The following is a 21559-nucleotide window of genomic DNA, read 5'->3' on the forward strand; positions in this document are numbered from 1 at the left end:
TTGAGAGACAACTGAATTTTGACCCGTAAGCCTCGGAGCCATGTTAGAGTATTAATGTATCGAGCGTGGCCTACAGTAGGGGCATAAATAACAAGCAATGACAAGCGAAGAGCTTGCTGTCAGGGAAGGGAGACACAAAATGAACTTTCAACGATCGTCAGTCACGTTACTTCAGTTCATCACACAGATAGTGATCCAGATCCCCGGGGGGTACTCCCTTATGTGGGCTATATGTATACTTAATTGGCCACTCCCCATTGAGGCTTTTCAGGACCAATGTAAACAAACAATGATAAATAAATATTCAAATAAACATAACGAGGTTAAGAATCCCAACTGGCGGGAGGCAGACCAGTTGGCTATTTACAAGCGCAACCGAGAAGTTGAACTCGGGGCCGACCGAGAACAACATCAGCTAGCGGTCAGAACGGGATTTGAACCCGGGACCTACGGATTTCAAATCTGGCGCTCTAACCACTCGGTCACGCTGCCCCCACTCAATGTATAGGTATGTGCGGCCGCAGAGGGTATGGTTTTTCAGCCGTTTTGGTCATAAAATAGGGTATCGCTTGGCCATTTTGGTCTTAAATATTGTGTGGTTTTTGTACTCTAGTCATTAGTTTTTTAGAAGAAGCTACTTTTTCATCATTATCGATAAGACCATAGACAAAAGCCCTTCAAAAATTATGTTTAGGGCAACTGTGTCAGCTGTAACGGTCATGAATAGAATATCGAATTTTTTTGTTTGGTCATAAATAGGGTAGGGAAAATCGCAGATTCTGGTGATAACTAGGGTAAGGCCTTTGGGAAGTGGGTCGCACACCCCTACCAAATTTTTCTGGGAGTACCCCCACACGGGTCCAGATCATCCCAAGTACTCCACAGTTCAGTGGCGGATCCAAGGGAGGGACCGGGAGGGGGTCCGCCCCCCTTATTTTGGTTTAAAAAAATCGCAGACGGAAGGAAAGCCGCCTAGGCAGGCAAAAAACCCCGCCCCCTCCCCCCCCCCCCCCCCCACACCACCTTAGCTCAAGGTCTGGATCCGCAACTGCAGTTCCCCTTTCTCGTGAAACGTGAGATACCTTTGTTATTTTTCGGGACAGGACCTTTTCATTTTCCGTGAAACTAACGAGATCTAGAACCTCTTTCCCCTTCCTCCTCCTTTTCACTACTGTCTTTGAATGGACACTAGCCACAATAACGTATCAGTCTTGCGAATCACATCCAGCACATCGTCAATCCAGAGAAAGAAGAGTCTTCGTTGTCCTGCTCTTTAAATGTAAATTGTTCTGAAAGAGCTCGTATCCCGGTAAATCATCGTAGCAACATGTAGAAATAATCGTAGAAATAAATCAAATAAATAAAAACCGTAGGAATGTAGGAAGTAACACCAGGCATTTTTTTTTATCGATTTTTGATAAGTCCATAAGTGGTGTGAGCGTGGCGTGATCTTACCTATTCTTTACCCTCTTGTACATATAGTGAAAAATATGGTCAGCTTCTTCGTATGGCCTATGAATGCAAGCGAGGTTGGAGGTGACCTTGCTTTGATACCGACCTCCCTAGATCTGCTTTTTTCATTTAAATGCCAACTAGTTAGCATAAGAGCAGTGAGATCTGTATCAAAACAAGGTCACCTCCAGTCTTGCTGTCATTCAAAGGCCAGATCACTGAACAGACAACTGTAAAATGGTCTATTCTGGAATTCTTTATTTACTTGGTTGCTTTAACAGTTTGGCAATACAAAAGACTACAAGTATTGACAGGAGAACAGGAACTAGTAGAACTATTTCCCTCACTGATGGGTTTCCTAAAATTAAGTGCAAAATAAATAAAAATCAAACAGCTAATAAAATCATAAATAAATCAATCATTGGAAATTATGCACAATGTGGAGAAAAATAAATTCAATATCCCTTAGGGAAAGTTCTCCCTGAGGTGTCTATGTGCGGAGAAATCATGTGGATTAGTACCCAGGACCTATCTGACAAGTCTCTGTTCATGGCTGCCATCAGTATTTACGGAACTAAATTCAGGCTCGCTCACATTTAGGGACCTTTTTGACCTAGAACTATCGTATAGCAAAAGTCTGGTGCGGTATGGAGCTACACGAGAGAACACAAGAACGAATAAATCGCGATTTTCACAACGATCGACGTGTTTTTGCGAACGGCGTGTCGAACGGCCAAGGCGGTTTGTCCTTCCATGAGAGTGGCAGTGACGAAAATTTGACGCATAAAAAGGGGCCCAGAGAACACAGCCTCGTTGATACGTTTGTTTGGACGCTGCTGTTTGTAATTGTTTTAATTGTGGAGAACATATGTCACTTTAAACTCTTCGAGAACTGCCAAACGGCGATTGTTTTCCACTGGTTGGAAAGCTGTGTTACTGCAGTGCTCTTCAAATTTTGGGGAAGTTACAAGCAGATCTCAAGGTAAGCTTACATGTACGTGGTAAGTAAAGTTCTAGGATGTAAAGAGATTTAAATCACTACCAAATGTAATCGTGACCCAGGAGAGCGTGGCAAAATCGGGTTTTGTTGTGAAAAGAAGTGTCCTGTGTTAAGACAATATTCTAGAAACAATAAACTCAATTTGGCAAAAATAATTGCCTAGCATTATCCTTGTCTTGAAGGTGAAAAGTTTTCCGACTTGGATACAATATTGACACAGGGGTAGGGGTGGGGGTGTGGGGTGTGGTAGGGCATACTCCTATATACTGATATAGGTATGTGCTGCAGGATAAGGTATGGATTTTGAGATTCCAATTCCTTGGATAGGGTATCATTTTTGCCCCTGTTGGCATTGTGTTCCCAGTATGTATGAACCTTCCAGATAGGGTAGCTAATTTGTATCAGTTAAAATTCCAGTGTACAAATGCCCAGCTAAGTGAAAAAACAAATTCCATACTTGATGCTTAACTTCCAATGTTACAGAAACATAACAAAGTTATGCCATTCATGCCATTCTTAGTTTTTTTTTCCCCCTGAACAGGGTGTCATTATTTTGGGTTTCAGTCCCTTAAATAGGGAATCAATTCGCATTTGCTTCATCCTTAAATAGTGTGAGGGTTTAAGACCCTTTGTGGCACACACCTATCTGAAATTTATGGGAGTCCCCCCCCCCCCCCCAGGAATGTAGGCATGACTGAGTTAATTCAGAGGGCCAATTAATTCAGCAACTAAAATCAACTAATCAGATTGCTATTGTCAGTCCAATTTTTTTCAAGGGACTTGATACATACCAAATGATCCTGCATGACAACTCTCATGGGTTTTCTACAAGTGTTATAGCTTTCAGAAAAATTAACTTTTACACATTAAAAGATTCTTGTCATTTTTCTTCCATCTTTGTAAAATGTGAGACGTGTAAGCCCTAAAGGTGGCTCTTGTTTATGTGCAAAGTAAGGTTTAAGTTATTACCAATAAACATTTTTGATCTTTTTAGTGAGTCACTGTCCAGTTACAACTTGAATAACTTAGCAACTCTGGTCAGGTAGACATTAGGATATGGAGGAATTTTGTTGCAAATTTCCTGTGTAAGGATTCTTTGCATGCCCAGTGTAAGATGCCTGTGAAAGGTGGTTCTGGTGACTTGAGGGTTAATAGATTTTGGCTATGAAAGACAGGCACAAAAGATTGAATCAAAGGTGGTTTGGGCTGTTGATTTTGGAAAGATATTTAATGTCGAGGGGGGTGCCCCTTGGACCTATAATGGGAAAAAAGTTCCTGTTAGCACTCCCCCATATCCTATATATTGATGGGCATAATTTAAAGGCAGTTAAGAAAATGCTGTTTTGCGTTTTGAAAACTTTTTTATTGTGGCAGTAATGTATCAAGTTTTTAATTAATAAATGTCTCATTGAATTTGCAACAACCTGATCCCCGACTACTTTTTCCATGCAATGGAAACAAGACAGAGGTAACTAGGGGGAAACTAGGGTCAAAGTGGCAAGGAGTAAGAAAGTATGGCAAGTGTATCTTCACCCCTAGCAAAAGAGTCTTAAAGACTCGATAACTCACCCCAGTCAATTTCTTATTTGTTATTAGGATACTGTACAAATTTAATCTTACATGTCATATTTACCATTTGCTATTTAGTTTCAGGAACCAAGCACGCCATTTTCTTCCTCTTCTTTTTTTACATCTGGCCGTTGTTACTGTCTATGGACTGGATTTTAACAATTCAGCTTTTGGGCTTTCAGCTGGTTCTGAATCATACTTGGTTTGTACTAGGTCTTGTTATTATTAGTTAGTTTATATTGAAGGTTACTGTTTACTGCCTGGCAAAGGATGCATTACAGTCTGACAGATGTGGTACTGTATTTGAACTATGTCAGAGATACCTTAGACCTTGTTAATTGATTACAAGGATACCTGGTGAAAATTACACCTCAAGTTTAATGAGCGAGTGTAGTAATGCAATAATTTTTGGTTTGTTTGGTGGTTTGCATGTTTCATTTTAATGAGCAAAAGCCTGTGTCCATTGTTTTTCATATAATATGTTGAACTATTGTGGCATTTTGATTTGTTCTTACTAGTGATCCATTGGAGGACAGACGCTAGCCTGCAGTATAGGCATATTATTGGCGCATGAGTGGACATTTTCGTATTAGGTCGCCATCTTGGACTTGGCAACTTTGGAGGGTTGGAGGGAAGAGAAAATTTGCCGAGGTCGTAGGCATGACGTGGAAAACTGGGTGAGGGGGAAGGGGAAGGAAAAATTCCTCAATAATAATATTTCAACCACCCCCACTCACCCCCGGCATCTGCCCCAACCCTCTACCAGTCAACCATCCAATTACAATTCAAGATGGCGGTATTGAAAACCTGGTCTATCAAGCATTCCATTCCAAAGTAACACCTGCACTGCAGGCTAGACAGACACATATGTGACGTCATTTGATTTGTTTGTTTATTATATAAAACACAAAGATTCTATGTTGATGTGCTTCTGTTTAGTAATAGATCAAAGAAGATGTCAAAATGTGGTAAGAACATCACTGACACTCACCTAATGGCTCGTGCGCCACTTTTTTGTCCTTACCACATTTTGGTGATCTATCACTGAACAAATGAACAGCAACATGGAATTTATTTGTTAAATGCAACACCTCTTGCTATTGATTAAGCTCCTGCATATTTCCTGACTATAAAGACACAGATTCATATGTGATGGTTTGACAGATAATATTCATGAATGGACATTTTTCTCATATAATTGTAAAACCAAAGTTTTCCAAATTCCATTGTTGCAGATATCCCTAGCCTTGACACCTCCTATATTATTGTTGGCATCTTGGTTGATCGATAAGCAGAACTATCCAGGCAAGGTTATCCTAACTGTGGCAATGTCAAGTTCACTTCTCATGGTTCTTTTCTGCTCGTTTGAAGATGAATATGCTCCCTATAAAATGTTGTTTCATCATGGTGTGCTTGGTCTTATAATGAGTGCATCCTTGGCATTTTTTATTGTTTATGCAAAACGATATCTTGCAAAGGTGTGTATTATCATTGTAGTTCTACCTAAAAAAAAGTAGGGATTTTTTTACTGGAAAGAAGTATTTCAGTTGTCAAACACCAGGCTCCAGTTATTCAAACTGTGCATAATTAATGCTTTCCACCCCATAAATTACTATCCAATGGATAGCATAGTTTGTCTTGTCAACACTTATCCACTGGAGAGTGATTTTTTCAGTGGATGGTTTTATCCACCCTTTGAACAACTGGGCCCAGGGGCACTACTTGAAACTTGTTCTTGTGCACCTAGCTTTAATTCAGACCTGGTTTTAATTACATAAGTCTTAGAGGTAGGACCAAGGGAGTCAGAGAGCCCAGTATGGGCAATCTCTTGTGTGAGTGTGAAAGAAAATGAATGTTGACTGTAATGCTGTAAAATTCTGAAAGATGGTTTGTTCTAATGTAGAAACTGTTGTCTTGCAGGCTTCATGTGTCGAGCTACTCTATCTATTAAATTTCAGCTGTGTTTTCTTTCTCCCATTCATTGCCTTACTGCTTGGGGAATTGCATATGCTTGAAGCTGAACTATTAAAACGAGGAAATTTGCAGCTGATCTTCAGCATATTAATTGTGGTGAGTTTCACAGTACAATTTGTGTAGGTAATCATACAATTTCAAGTTCAGTTTGGAATTAATTTGCACAAGTGAGTTTTTCAAAAAGCTGAAATTGCATGAGCCCCTGTGGCAAGTGTAATTTCAGCTTTTTGAAAAACTCACAAATGCAAATTAATTCCAAATTGAATGAGAAAAACCATATGATTACTTATTAATAATATAAACATGAAAAAATGTGCGTGGAGGAAGTGCCGGAAGATCTTTCTTAAAGCCATTTTTTCTCATTTGAGAAAGAAAGTTTGAAAGTTTCCACATAAAATTCTCATTATCATTTTATGTGATATCATTGGCTTAGAAAAGTTCCTATTGTATTTCAGCCAATCATAATCCAGAATTACCATATGTAATTTGCACTGGTGTTATACGTTTTGCAGTGGTGTTACACTTTTTGTACTGGTGTTACACTTGAACTGCACTGTTCTCAGCCAATCAGAATCGAGTAATTTTTTCATGTATATTATCAAACAAAGTACATTGCTATTCAAGTGCTTTTAGCTTACAACGGAACCTCCAGGGAGGCACTGAGGCATTATTGTGTGTGGGCTCACCTCCAGATTGGGTGATCGGCAAGTTCAAGCCCTGGCCAGGGAAATTGTGTTGTTTTCTTGGGTAAGACACTTTACTCTCACAGTGCCTCTCTCCACCCAGGTGTATAAATGGGTACCGGCAAATTTAATGCTGAGGGGTAACCCTGCGATGGACTACCATCCCATCCAGGGGGGAGTAGAAATACTCCTAGTCACTTCATACTACTGAAACAGAATATTATTATAAGCACTGGCCTGATGGGCCATGTGGCTTGTATGCAGACTTTGCCTTTGAGCTTCCTGGGAAGTCTTGTTTGGTTGGGGAGGGGATGGGAACAGGGAGCAGGATCCTGCTTCCTGTAGACTGCTGGCAGTCTGTTTTTCTCTTGAAATTCAGCAGGGGTTATGAGGAATGACGCTTTAGCGTAAAGAGGAGTGGGACGAGACATGGGCGCGACACGCACCAGAAGAAAAACAGACTGCAGACTCTTCTCATGTTTTTGAGGACATTCACACTTGTCAAAAATAATCTAATTAACCAATCAACTACAGTAATTAAAATCAACTAGCGGGAATAACTTGAGCCAATTGCTCAAACTCTAGCGTTATGTTTACAACATACTGAACGCTTTTGTCGGATGAATTTCGCAAGCAGAGGTTATTCTTCGATGTTGTCCACAAGAGGAACACCTGAAAAGCGTGCTTCCGTACTTAAACTGAAAAACGTGTCGTGCTCTGGTGATTGTTCTCGACTTTCTGAATTTTTATTTAAGGCGAACAATGGCACATACAACATGCAAAACAATCGAGAGTTGCGTTGAAATAACTACATTTGAATCATGTGGTGCCAGAACGACCAAAAGGAGGAATAAACCGAAGAGATAACAGCAAATGTACAAATGTCACAAACCATAGGAGTCATGTAAACTAGTCAACCCAATTTTACATTGATAATCAGGATGATCCACTGGCATCGCTCGAGACTCTTTGTTATGCTTCGCATGAAACTTATGACGCTTTATTTTTCTTTCTGTCAACTATCTGTCATCAGGTAATCGGTTGTTGGGCTGACGGAGGGTTTGAAAAGTTAAAAAGAGTCCGCAGACTGTTTTTTCTCGTCTCGCCTTCTTCCCCACTTGACCACTGCCATACTGCCCTTTTGCGTTCGCGATGACTAAACACTCCTTAGAGAAGAAACTGGCTGCCAGCAGGCTATGCTTCCTATACCACAGTTGCTATCTCCCTCCATTGCTTGTGGTAGGGTTAGGGGTGGGGTTAGGGGTGGGGGTAAGGGGTGGGGGTAAAGGGTGGGGGTAAAGGGTGGGAATGAGGAATTTTAAATACCAGTATATCAATGGGTTATAAACCTGAGGGGTACTCCCTTATATGGGCTATATAGGTATGTGCGGCCCCAAAGGGTAAATGTTTTTTCAGCCGTTTTGGTGATAAATAGGATATTGATTTTGGCCATTTATAGTCATAAAATAGGGTATGGTTTTTGTATCCTAGTCTTGAATTAACTATGTTGTTTAGAAGAAGCTACTTTTTCATCACTATCAATAAGACCATAAACAAAACCCCTTCAAAAATTATGTCCAGGGCAACTGTGTCAGTTGCAATGGTCATAAATAGGGTATTGAAGTTTTTGTCTGGTTATAGACAGGGTAGGAAAAATCACAGATTTTGGTCATAAAGTGGATAAGGGTTTTGGGAAGCAGGCCTCACACCCCCACCAAATTTTTCTGGGAGTACCCCCCCCCCCCCCCCCCCCGAGGGTTATAAACATATCATCATCATCATCATCATCTTTATTTAGAAACACGGTAAACCTTGACAGTACACCTTGTTGAACCGTCACTAGATTTAGGGAAAGGGTCATGGAGAATTTTTGCACGATGTTGGCATGTTCTTGTGAGTTCTTGTGTTCGTTTGGCAGATGCCTGGTCATTACATTTTTGTCTGACAGGCAAATTTGATCACAGGGTAATTTCCAGCCAGCTGTCTGGTCACCATAATGTTTTGCTGAGCCATTACTTTACATACATGTACATATAACATGAGGATCAAATCACAACTACAAAGGAAACTGCCAATTTGATTTACAAATATGGCCAGGCCCATAAAGGCAATATGAGAATAACATGTCCTCCATTTAAAAGCACTTACACACAGGAGGTCTGACTGCGTTGTACTACAGCTCTAGATCTGTAGACTCATTGTGCAACTGTTTTGGCATATTTTATTTGGTGTGCTTCAAGAGTTCCTGTTGTTTTTGTTATCCTATCATGGGCATTTCCAGGTACCTGGCAACTTGAAACAAACACTGTAAGCTCACACTGAATTCTCCTTCAATTGGCATTTCTTTCCCAGACTAATGCATGCATGCGTGCATGCTCCATTTCTGGTACAGGACAATAACCATCACACTCCATTGCTACCCATTCGCTTTTTGTGTGGTGGGTCTTAAATTTTTTTCCTGTCATTTTAGGCTTTCGTACGTTTGGCAAGCCAGGCAGTCTGCCTTTATCATCTCAAGTACTCAACTCCACTGTTAAATGCCACAGTTCGAGGGTTTTCCTGGATTTGGATCACAATAGCTATCACCTTTATTACTCCTGGTATAATGGCAGAACTTGTGGTGCCAGTCCTAGCTTCGTTTTGGATTTGTGGCCCAACCTTTCTCCTAACACTGCTTTTTGAATTTCACTGGATATGAACAAAATTGTGAACATTTCTATTATTCTGTACCTGTTGAAATATTCAGTTACAGAATGAAGTATGCATTGTATTATTCATTTGCATACATGAAGTTTGGTTTCAGTTTTTGTTTGAATGACTTTAGAGTCTGAGGAAGCTGTTTCAAGTTCTTAAGTAAATCATTCAAAATAGCTGTACCAGAAAAATGGAAAATTTGTGTCATAATTCAAATAGTTCTAAGAACAAAGAGTTGCCCTTTGTGACAATTAAGAAACTAGCTTAGGAATATTTCTTATTTTTTTTCCTGTGCTTTGACTTGTGTTTTTATTTGTTTAAGGAATAGCTGCAAGTCAGTCAGTAGTCAAGTCAATTTTTGCTTTCAGTCATTTCTGTTCATAAACTGTATAAAACATACATTAAAAGGAAAGCAAGTAAAGCAAGTATGGCATACGTGAAGTGGGTGGGGGGATAGGAGACCGGTGAAAGAGCAAATTTTTGCATTTTCTTCTGGAAAAAAGGCTTTACAGTGACGTAAATATTTTAAATATTTAAATATTAAGTTAACAAAACATGATGGAATATTATGTAGAGTTTAAACACAAATGCAATTCATGTATTTAGATAGATATTACTAGTAAGAGTATGAAAGAATAAAGTAGTACATGTGCTTTAATTGTGTTTTAGATTTTAATTATATTTCATTTCGAAGAATTTCCCAGTGCATGTATTCGTTATTACTTGTCATGGGCCACTTTGAAGTAAAGTGTTCATTGAAAATGTTAGTTGAGAAACGAAGGATGGCTTATAGTGTTGAAGTTAAGAATCTAGAGTACAGACAGTTAATCTACAGCAAATTCAAAGGTAAACAACCCTGCAATGTGGGTGGGATGTGTGAACGTATTGGCTGAGTACAAAGGAAAAGCTAGTATCAGCAGACTTTTATTTGCTTTAACTATTGTCGAAATACTTTGATGCCATTGCTTGTCTGTTTGTAAAAAGATTGTTATCCGCTGTAAATTGTCGTAAATATTTAATGCTTTGATTGACACGAATTTCCTTTTTTTTTTTGTCTAGAAAGTTGCAACAAGGCAATAACTTCACTGAATCCCCACTTTTTCACTCGCCACTCAAATTGAAAACTAATACTGAATCTTAAAACAAGAGTTTCATAGTTAGGAAATTGGTAAAAACAATGTCTGCAAAATTGATTGTAAATATAAACTGAAGCGAACTTGTAATCGTGCAGGTTCAGTCTCTTTTATATAAATTACTTTTTTATATAAATCATAAGTCAAATTATTCTCTTTATTCTCTATTCTCTTTTGGAGGGCAGAAGCATAGATGACATCATTGACGTTGTTGACATAATTTCTTTTTTTGCCTTATTATATAATATAAAACAAAGAAGCTTCCATCTTGCAGTGTGTGTAACTGAGATCATGGAAGATGTCAATTGAAATGTGGTAAGAACACCAGTGACACTCGACTATCACCTTGTGTGCCACTTTTTTTTTCTTATCGCATTTTGTGGTCATCTTTGATCTATTTACTGAACAGACACACAGCAATATGGAATCTTTTTGTTAATCTCAAAATAAGTTTCCCTTTCCTAAAGAAAAGTGAAAATAGTTTTTTTAAAAATACATGTATATGCTTTTCTGTGATAGGGGCTACTCTAGTCTGATACAGTTGAAAGGGAAAATTGGCTTAAATACAAAATACTAGGGTTGAGCATAGGGAGGGAGGAGAGGGAGGATGCATAAATTATGTTCCTTATTCTTTGATAATCAACTTGTAATTTCTTTGTGCAATAACAGTACACTGCCGAAACAAATGAGAATTGAGAGGGATATATCAATTATAGACTACGAGTAGTCCCTCTTTTGCTTAGTCCGTTGTGTGTGTTGTGTGTGTTGTGTGTGTGATATTAAACCGTGAGAAAAAAAAAAGGCACATGAAATCCTGAGGGTGAGACGCGCGTCAAAGGAGGTGGTAGTCCCTCCTCTTGCATGCTTGTTGCCCTCAAGAGTTCGCATAGCCAGTTTTTTCTCATGGTTTTCTTTCACGTCACACGAAGGAGTAAGCAAAAGAGGGACTACGCGTAGTCTATATCAATTATGGGACACAATTCTTAATAATTTATATCACCATGATAGAAAAAAAAATCTTGGAATTTTGGAAAATGGTCAGCAATATTATGTTTTAGACAGCTTATTGTCGATTCAAAGGCTTGTTCTTATAAAGATATAGATCAACAAGTTGTCACTGTAACTACATCTGCGTGTACGCATTGTGGACGTATTTTTGCTCTTGGGAACAGCGAGCATTGTGGGTATATCCGTGAAACATGACTCAGGAAAAGTTCGCGTGACAAACAGAAAGAGGGTACAGCTAACCTGTTAGACCTTTGTGAAACCTCGTCGGAAACATGGAAAACAAACCGCCAGATTGGTCAACATTGATAAACCAGAAAGGAGAATTCGTTCGAACGCCGTCTTCTTTTCGTAACTGGGTGACGGCCGATGGATCTAGCGGTTTTGCAGCCGAACCAAATCGATATCACCTGTACGTGTCGCTAGCCTGTCCCTGGGCGCATCGCGCTCTAATAGTGCGAAAACTCAAAGGTTTGGAAGATGTTATTTCTTTCACAGTTGTCGACTGGTTCCTCGGTGATGAGGGATGGTCTTTTACCGACAGCAAGCCAAAATGCACCCTGGACACATTAAATGGATGTCGTTTGCTCAGGGAGGTGTACCAAATCTCTGAACCCGGGTATACAGGGAGGGTCTCGGTTCCTGTTTTGTGGGACAAGCAGAAGAAGACGGTCGTAAACAACGAATCCAGTGAGATTATCCGGATGCTTAACAAGGAATTCAACGCGTTTTGTGCCACAGAAGAGCAGAAGAAACTGGATTTGTATCCTGATCACCTGAAGGATAAGATCGAAGAGCTCAACGGCTGGATTTATCCGTAAGTATAACCCTTTTGCTGACATGATATGTTCTGGTTTCTGATTGGCGATTGATAGAAATCGTTCAGGGTTTTATTCTCGGGCTTTACGCTCTCACGGTCTCTTGTGTCCCTGCGGGTTACCTTGCCACCCGGTGGTCCCCTTTGCAGTGGGGTCGCCTCATCTCTCCACCCCCCTCCACAACCCTCCCCCCACCATTTCCCTGTTTAGTTGTCTTTAACATCTCTTTTAAAATGGGTTCATGTGAATTTCAGTAAATGATCTCGCAAGTCGAAGATATTTTCATGTGAAAAGTTTTGATACTGGCAAAAGCCAACTTGGTTGTGGTGTAAGGTCAGGAGTTTTTGTGTGGCTTACACGAAGTGTATAGCCACATTATGCCCTGATCTGATTTATGCATCAGTCAATTCCAGCAGTGCCCATTCCCCCCCCCCCCCCCCCCCCCTCCGGGCAACCGCGGGGCATTTGCTCGCGTTGCTAGTCCCGGGGGTGGGGCATCCGCAATTTTATCGCGGCCTGGGGGCTGGGCATTTGCATACCCCGGGGCGACCCCCGGGCATTCAACACACGTGTTTTGGAAAGTGCCATGGATGAGTTCATCGGGAAAGATGAGGCATTTGTTGAACAATGGCTTGTCCGTCAGGGACTAAAGAAACTTGCAGACGTTTTTAAAGGTATGTTTTCTCAATTTTAGATATTTCTTCATTACTTGTAAGCATATAAATATAAGCAGCAAGGTGAATTTGTTTATCACAAAACAATCACTGACGTGAACACGACTATTTTGCATTTCGCATTTCGCATTCAAAACTAGCCTAGCATTTTTTAAATTCATGAAAGTGGAGTTAAAATACTTAAGGTTCGTGAATTCAAATGATGCGATCTTCAAGACAGATGCTGCAAGCTTAAAATGCAATGCATCATCATTTAAAATGTCTTGATTCTTCACAGAAAAAGTAGCCTGTGAATACAGGTGCCTATCATCGCTCGCGGCTGGGGGCATGTCCGCCTCAATCCCAGCTGTCCTCTAGCAAACTGTTGAAAACAAATATAAAGAAATAAATATAATCAGAATCAACTAACACATACTGTTGTCCTTGAAGTCTTACTGTTGCATTAAAATACTGAACAGTTGACCGTTTTATTCACTGATTAATTAAAAAACTGTAGAGGTGTTGGAAGGCGACAATCCCGGGGGTGGGACATTTGCCCTCTTTCTTTGTCCCCACCCCAGGGCATCTAGACAGCTTATGTGTCGCCACCCCAGAGAATTTGCCCATTTTTTTAAAAAAAATGCTAATGCCCAGGGGTAAGCCCGGGGGGGGGGGGGGATGGGCACTGCTGGAATTGACTGATGCATTATTAATTTATCAGCCTTTGAGATTGAGAATCCTGCTATAATATTAGGGTTAGCCTAAGCCATCCATCAGCAGGACCCAGTGGGGAGGGATACTCAACATAGTTTTCACGGGGAGGCTCTACCCCAAGGTCCAACCCATTAACTTTTTATACACCATTTTTGACAGAAATCATACCCCTTTTGTGTACCTTTTATTGAAAAAAAGTGCCCCTTTCACACACCTACTTGAGAACTGCTGTCTTATGAATTAAGCTCCAACAAAGGGAGCCTGCTAGTCATTTTCATGCAGTGCTTAATAAATTTAATGATACACCATAAGCTGCATCTGTGCAAAATATTTTATTGAAAGACTCTTTTAAATACCTAAATGACAGATTTCCCTACCCTTTCATATATCTTGTCTTGAGAAATCCTTATATTTCTTTTATATATCTGAAGCCTGAAGAAGGTACCCCTTCCTGGTGGAGCCTCCATGTATAGGCCATTATAGGGAGTATACCCACCCCCCCCCCCCCCCCCCACATGAAGATGCTCATCAACAACCTGCCATAAATAGTCAAAAGTCAATTGGCTGAGTGATATTAACAATAGTCTTGAGATCAATGTTTTAATATTTTTGCTCACTTTTTTGTGAGGTAACAAAATGACAGGTGATAAATTTCCCTGTCACTAAATTCATTTCATTAGTGCTACATCGGGTTTCGAGCTTATGTTTTGCTTGTCACATTATATTTTGACTTAATTTCTTATAATCTAGAAACATCAATAATGGTGTTTACCGTTCAGGATTTGCCACATCACAGGAGGCATATGACAGTGCAGTGAAAGACGTCTTCAATGCCCTTGACAAGGTATCAATAAATCTGTTAATTTCCCAAACTCTGTAGGTAAAATATGACCTTACTTTCGATGAAAACAGGAGGGGGAGGGGTACTTTCTTGACAAGGTCTGTCTTAAGAACAAGTTTTCTCTTTCCCACTTTTCAGAGCAGAACTGGATTTGACAATACAAGTACTTGTTATCTAATAAGCCCCCTTTTCCACGGCACTAGACACCACACATTTTTAGCTCTTTAACGGGCCAACTCTGAGCAGGAAAAACAACAATTGTAATAGTTAGTATTACATACAATAAATTGTCACAGTCATCAAGTCAAGTCAAGTTAAACTTTATTTAGACAGGGTGACCCCATCAGCGATTGGCTAGTATCAACAGGGGCTAGTATCAACAGTTACAAGAACCTCAAAAGCAGATAAAAGGAAAACTTACAAATTCAGTCATTATGATGCTCATTATTGGCATTATTTTGTTCTTAATGTTGTACAGGTAGAAGCTATCTTGTCTAAGTCACGTTACCTGACTGGTAACACCATCACAGAGGCTGATGTCCGTCTCTTCACCACCCTTGTCAGATTTGATATGGTTTATGTTGGACACTTCAAGGTATTGAAAAATTTTGTCAAGATTATTTTAGACGTTACATCTATTTTTATTTAGGCATGATATGTATGTGTATGACTTTCCTTCCTGTTGTGGCACCTTTTGCTTATGTTTTGGAATTGCTGGAATACAGTCATGCTCCTCATAATTTGCACATAGATTGCTTCTGTAGTTATCAAATCTAAATGCCAGCCTGTTATACTTAGGCACCCTCCATGAGACTTAAACTTGAGATAAACACTGGCCCAATGGGCCGCTAGGCTTTGCTACAAACTATGCTTACTCACCCTCCCATGGACATTGTTTCTGGAGGGGAGGGAAGTTGACTCCCACCCACCCTCCACTGGAAGTTTTAGTACAGTATTAGTTTCATATAAGTGCACTTCCACTTCAAGGAAGGTCATAATTTGGTAATTTTAAAGGGGAAGAAGGTATCAAATGCCAAACCTTTGAAAACAATCGTTTTAAAAGGAAGCTCTCTACTCCTCAGGATTTCCAATGAGCTTCTGGGGTGGCATGTCACTTATAAGAGAAGTCCAAGACAAGACATTGTGATTTCTTTGACATTACAGGGACCTCAAATTTTCAAACTTTGATCATAATGTTTGACAAGTTTGTAATGTTTTGGGCACTTCAAAGGGTACACTTATGTGCTTTCTTATCCCCAGATCCAAGAAGACAACTTTAGAAAAAAAGATGACCACTTTTTCACTTGTGATTATTATTTAATTTTTTGTAGTGTAACAAAAAGCGCATTTTGGACTGTCCAAACATGTGGGGATATCTTCGAGATCTGTACCAGACAAGTGGGTTTGGTGAGACTGTGGATCCTGAACATATTCAAAAGCATTACCAGGTGATTCCACATGAGTCATTTTAAATGATTCCTTTGTAAGTTCCTTTAAAATACCGGACATGTTGTGGTTCAATTTTTACCTCAGTCTGTGTAAATTTTTAAAATTTTTTGGGGGGTCATGCACACCACCCACCGACCCCTCAGTCCCTAACCCTAACCTATCCCCACTAGAATCCTTTATCTATCCTCCAACATTTACCACACTACTGCCATACTATGACAATTTCTTTTCTTAATTTTTACCCATCTGAGTTTCAATGCCAAATCTCTGACTTTTTTATAGTCCATCTTCATCTCCATTACTGGCCAGGCAAGCTATCATTGAAAATGTCCCCATGTGGCCATTATATAATTTAGTGATCTGAAAAGTGTGAAGCAGTGGGTATAAAATGTCTTTAGGTGTTGTGATTCTGTTTTGGTGCTGACACAATTCCTCACTGCTAAGAGCCAAATTTTGCAATTATTTAAGTTCTTACTGTGCAAGAGGAGAGAGCCCCTTCAATTTACTGGATCTCTGATTGTTTATAAAATTCATTGCAGCAAAGTCACTTGAAGATTAACCCATATGGTATTGTGGCCATTGGACCAGATTTGGACTTCAACAAGCCTCATGGTCGACAGTAACAGTCACTCAACAGTTACAATTTTGTAGTTAGAAACAGAGTGTACAACTGCAAGTTTGTACAGATATTTGAAAGTTGGGAAGAAGAACTTGTTTTCAGAACGACGCTGCAAATTTTGTAATTTTTTTCTCTTTTTGACATATTTTAGGAATTTGCATTTCGTAACCACCTACCTTTTATTTATATTTTTTAAATTTTTAGTCATACATGCTCCACAGGGTGTTAATTAAAGTGTTAAATTTTAATGGTATAAATAAAGGTGATTGATTGATTGATTGACGCAAGTTTAATCAGCAAATTTAGATGGAACTTACTCTACTCTCGTTCTTACCTTTACTGTTTTAGTGCTGCTCTTCCAAGATGAAAACCAAACTAGATTTTCATGTTGAACAAGAAAAAATATCTTTTTACTCAGAGTTCACATTTCTTATACAAATCGAGGAGGGACTCCAATATAAAAAGGACGGGTGTGTTCGTCATAAAATTTGAAAAGAACCTCTAAGAGGTACCAAGGTCCTGTTTTGTGGGCGTGGCTTGAATTTTTTTACCCCTAAGGAGTAACAGTTCTAGAGAAGTACATTAGCTCCTGTCATTTTTTTTTTTTTTCAGCTCAATACCCTAAAAGGTACCACAAAAGATTCCGCTGTGAACTTTTTGAGGCTGAACACCGCCGTACATTTCCTTTATTTTCTCACACACTGTACATACGGGAAAACATCATTACACTCGAACCTAAATTATTACCTCAAGTAGTTTACGGTATGAATACTTATATAAGTACCTTAGATGTGTACTCCACAGTAAAGAGGTGTGCTGAGTTCCAACGAACTGTAACCGTTTTCTAAGCGACGGTCGTGCAAGCAACTCTCTCGCACCTCTGACATGTAGTGACAAGGGTTTCCGTTGCGAGTGACTCAACGGCGTTATTTCACTCTCAGTGTCCGTCAGAAGAGAGCTGCATCGATTTCCGCGAAACGAGGAAAACAGAACATGAACACCCCCGGATCTCTTAATTCTCGACTGACTTACGGACTTGCATTGCAAAATTCGGGGCGGAACTAGAAAATAAATTTTTTGCAGCTAGGTGTTATATATTCGACTGTCTTGACTGACATGTGACGCGGATTGTTTGTGGCCCGGGGGATGTACCTAAAAAGGAGCTCCACCACATTTAGCAGTGATACAGTCGGGTACTGATGCTAATCGCGAGAAAAAGAAAAGAAAAGAAAAATAGAAAGAAAATTAAAGAAAGCAAAAAATGTAAATGAAAGAGACTCGGGGCCCGACCCGACCCCGACCCCGACCTGACCCCGACCCCAAACCTGACCCCGACCCCTCGAGTCCGCGTTTTACTGACATCCGTCCCAATAAAATATAAAAAAAGCGACTTCGGTCTCAGCTCCGACGCATGGTCCTCGTTTTACTGACACACCAAAATCACCCCTTGAACCCCCGCCCCGCGCATCGCGCTCCGTCAAAAGTCAAATTAACGCAGGTCCTGCGTTACTCAACTAACTAGCGTTCTTGACTACATAGTAGGGGCGCAGCTCGACGCTGGGAGGCAGACGGACGTTATTTATCTCGATATGAGTAAGGCTTTTGACAAAGTCGATCATGCCAAATTGCTTGATATATATGTATATCTTTTTTTGCTTCCTCTTCTTTTTCTTTTTCTTTATATGTAATTAGGCCGAAGCTTAAAAAATAAAATTTTCCCGCGCTTTATAAATAACCGCGCAACTGCTCTCGGGAAAAGCCGCTTCGTGTAGCAGCTGTGGTAGCAGCTGATCACACTCGCGCACCCTCTTAGCGTAATCATCCTTTTAAGTTCCTCTTTAGTCTAATATCGTCTAACAGTATGTTGTCGATATCTAGCTAAACTTCAGCAGATGTCGCTTCTGCATACTTGAACTTTTTCTTTCATTCAAGCGGCCAAACTGAAATATGAGGAATGGGTTTACAAGAGAGAGAGGATCCCGTCGAACCGTCTGTGCCTTAGCAGTCCTTCCAACTTTAACTGTTGTCATATTTCTCGTTGTTTGGAGACCGCTCTTGCTTCCGTATTTCTTCAGATATGCGCAGTCGGTCATTTCAGAATTTATGAGCGATAAACAGAGGTTTCAGGAGAATGAACTAGTCCTGGCTCAAAAGGAATGGAGAATGTATAAAATTGAAAGTCGGTTTGGCCAAGATTGGTGCAAAGACAATATGAAAATAAGAAGTAATGTAACATGGCTGACCGCGTTGGTCAACGACTTATTTGTGGTCCCTACGTTGGTTCTTGGTCACTCCATACGCACTTTTTCTTGTCAGAAGAACATGATGGTGTTTATTTCGGAAAAGGTGAGCGAGGGTGCGCGGAAAGCACTTCAGAGCGTTGGCTGGGAAACTCGTGTGGTTGAAGAAATGGACTGTGATTGGCTGGATGCTAAATTGGGAGGTGACCGCAACAGTGGGTTGTTTGGGAAGCCACTTGGACACAGAATAAAGGGAACACACACGCGATTCCACGCCTGGAACTACACAGAATATTCTAAAATCATTTATGTTGATGCTGATTACATGCTAATGACAAACATTGATCATCTGTTTGACATTCCAGATGACTTTGCTGCCGCCCCTTGTTCCAGACCAGGTGTACTAGACCCTTGTTTCAATGCAGGACTGCTGGTGTTCAGACCAGATGCCAACTATTATCGAGAAATTATGAACCTGTGGCAAGAAACCACAAGAATAGATACGTGCCCTAATGATCAAGTTTTGCTCTGGCATTACTATGCTGATGTTGGTAACTGGAAGGCACTTCCCTATGCATACAACATCAGACGCATTATCTTCAGACCCCTAAACTCATTCCATTTTGCCTGTTGTCGTCCACCTAAGCCATGGTCTGCAGAGTGCAGACCAAGCAGAAGTGAAGCCAGTGATTTTGATGGACCAATTCTTGTCCCTGATGATATGGTATTAACTTTCTGGAAGAATTATTATGAAGTACTAAAGAAGCATAATTTAGAGGACTGGTGGAGGTCCACAAAGTTCTTCCGGCCAGCCCAGGAGTTTGGAGTTGTATCATACGCTGATTGCTGGAAGGAGCTGCAGAAATCTAATTGATGTGTTGGAATGGTCTTGGACGGGATCAGTGTAATATTATTTTATTTATTATATGGCTGACAGAATTGCTTCATTGTGATTGGCTGAGAGCAGGCTTATTTGTCATTAATTCTTAATTTGCACTGCAGTGCAAATTAATGCGCAGTTGCTTGCAGTTTTCTCAGTCATATAATGAAATCAGTTATGGTATAAAAGATCAAGCAATTAATAATGGTAATTGAACTGAGTGAAGTGCAACTTGGTCTGAAATCATTTGAGTGATTTCAAAATTGAACAAGTGTGCAATTTGAAATTACAAGTAAGATTGCACAACAGGAAGTTCAGCTGCTGCTTTATTACATCCATTTTTAATCCCCTTACATAGTATCAATATTTTATTGATCCAGAAGAACCAGAAACACTTTTACATCTTATTTTGTATGCAAACAGAAAAAGATGCAATTTAGGGCACAAAGTAGTGTGATTGGTGGATAAACCGTACTGGCTTTCCTGTAATTTGATTTCTAGCCTTGAAATCTGACTGGCTGGTTTTTTTAGTGTTCCATTCTTTTTGGCTGGGAAGAGGATGTGATTTAGAGCACAAAAAATAGTGCAATTTGAGAATAAATTGTACTGCTGAGAGCCAATCTGATTGCAAGGATCACCAGTGATTACCAAATGGATGTAATAAAGGATTTACACTACTCATCATTTGGAAATTCTTTCAAATTGCACATTTTGAGAGAATTTTCTTATATCACATGTAGTGTAAATCCTTAATTGCCCTCACATTCATACAATTACCTTACCGTACCGTTATTAATAAACTGTCTTTTTGTCGCATAAACAAAAGAAGCAAAAAAAGAAAGAAACGAACAAAGAAGTGATTCTTACTGTGTAGGATTTTATCATAAACTTATTTTGAAATTACTATTTTATAGTTGCATGTTGTAGTTTGTGGGCAGAAACATTTTTATTTATGGAAGACTTTTAAAGCAGTTTTCCTTATGGTAGATTAATGAGAATGTTCACAAGTTACAAAGGAAGGAAGACACCAGTCTCTCTGTCACCACCCTAGGGGTTTGTTTTGTTGATTTTCTTTTTAAATTTATTTCACAACGTTTTCATAATGTTATGTATATATTTGTTCATTTTCTCTGTACAAGCAAACTTTTGTGTATGTGGTGTAAAAAATAAAGGTAAAGTATTTATTTATACACTGTAACAATATAACAGCAATGCTGATGTGGTCATGTCTAAAAAATAACATTACTATTAAGAGACTATCTAAAAGGTATTTACAAACAAGAGAATTATTTATTACAGAAATAATAATTTGTATCTGATGAACAAAATTATTACTGTAAATAATTTATATCTTATACACATTTACTTGTAAAAGTTCTTCTTATAATTTAGGAGTAGAATTGTGATAAGTCAATTATTGACTTACTCCCAATTGCTTGTTGAGGCAAATGATATCAGGAGTATCAGCTTGTTGGTATTACAGGGGACATGGGTCTTAGGACAGCATTGGGTTCTTGTTTATGGTACTCCCAACAATTTGTTTGGAAATTGGAAAATATTTTGGCAGTATCTAACTAGTTTTGAGTTAGTTATATTGGGCCAGGTTTTAAAAGTGCACTCCAGGTGATTGGTTAGTTGTAAGCAGCGCAAATAAAAAGGAAACAACAAAAAGAACGAAAGAAAACTAGGGAAGGGGTTTTGAGTAACATTCACACTCCTACCCTATTTTTTCTGTTACTGTTTTTTTTTTTTGCGCTTCTACCTGGAAATGCTCAAGGTTAATATTGTTAGTCTCCACTTAATAAAAAGGTCAAATGTTATCGTTATTTGATGTC

General features: G+C 39.5%; 3 protein-coding genes across 3 annotated transcripts; all 3 read left to right on the top strand.

The window, feature by feature from the left end:
- The first annotated feature begins 1839 nt into the window (after positions 1 to 1839).
- Positions 1840 to 10030, top strand: LOC110049611 (uncharacterized). The gene is made up of 5 exons (XM_020755415.2): positions 1840 to 2434; positions 4100 to 4223; positions 5257 to 5499; positions 5942 to 6091; positions 9149 to 10030. Exons 1-5 carry the CDS (start codon positions 2100 to 2102, stop codon positions 9374 to 9376), a joined length of 1080 nt encoding a protein of 359 aa, XP_020611074.1. The 5' UTR covers positions 1840 to 2099; the 3' UTR covers positions 9377 to 10030.
- Positions 10031 to 11675: 1645 nt separating this feature from the next.
- LOC110049612 (uncharacterized) lies at positions 11676 to 16880 on the top strand. Its single transcript, XM_020755416.2, has 5 exons — positions 11676 to 12327; positions 14446 to 14539; positions 15015 to 15131; positions 15868 to 15984; positions 16525 to 16880. The coding sequence occupies exons 1-5, from the start codon at positions 11786 to 11788 to the stop codon at positions 16606 to 16608; spliced, it is 954 nt and encodes a 317-aa protein (XP_020611075.2). The 5' UTR covers positions 11676 to 11785; the 3' UTR covers positions 16609 to 16880.
- An 83-nt stretch (positions 16881 to 16963) lies between these two features.
- On the top strand, positions 16964 to 21550 carry LOC110049610 (glycogenin-1-like). Its single transcript, XM_020755414.2, has one exon. It carries the CDS (start codon positions 18552 to 18554, stop codon positions 19716 to 19718), a length of 1167 nt encoding a protein of 388 aa, XP_020611073.2. The 5' UTR covers positions 16964 to 18551; the 3' UTR covers positions 19719 to 21550.
- The last annotated feature ends 9 nt before the right edge of the window (positions 21551 to 21559 follow it).

Source organism: Orbicella faveolata, unplaced genomic scaffold, assembly GCF_042242905.1.
Source record: "Orbicella faveolata isolate gen_17 unplaced genomic scaffold, um_ofav_v1 contig_2, whole genome shotgun sequence".
NCBI classification, from domain to species: domain Eukaryota; kingdom Metazoa; phylum Cnidaria; class Anthozoa; order Scleractinia; family Merulinidae; genus Orbicella; species Orbicella faveolata.

Bases quoted from the DNA above. Each gene is read 5' to 3' on its own strand.
- LOC110049611 (XM_020755415.2), top strand. From the start codon at position 2,100: ATGGAGCTACACGAGAGAACACAAGAACGAATAAATCGCGATTTTCAC. The intron at 2,435-4,099 runs GTAAGCTTACAT...TTTGCTATTTAG, and splicing joins AGTTACAAGCAGATCTCAAG to TTTCAGGAACCAAGCACGCC. The intron at 4,224-5,256 runs GTTTGTACTAGG...CCATTGTTGCAG, and splicing joins CTGGTTCTGAATCATACTTG to ATATCCCTAGCCTTGACACC.
- LOC110049612 (XM_020755416.2), top strand. From the start codon at position 11,786: ATGGAAAACAAACCGCCAGATTGGTCAACATTGATAAACCAGAAAGGA. The intron at 12,328-14,445 runs GTAAGTATAACC...CTTATAATCTAG, and splicing joins CTCAACGGCTGGATTTATCC to AAACATCAATAATGGTGTTT. The intron at 15,132-15,867 runs GTATTGAAAAAT...AATTTTTTGTAG, and splicing joins TTTATGTTGGACACTTCAAG to TGTAACAAAAAGCGCATTTT.
- LOC110049610 (XM_020755414.2), top strand. From the start codon at position 18,552: ATGAGGAATGGGTTTACAAGAGAGAGAGGATCCCGTCGAACCGTCTGT.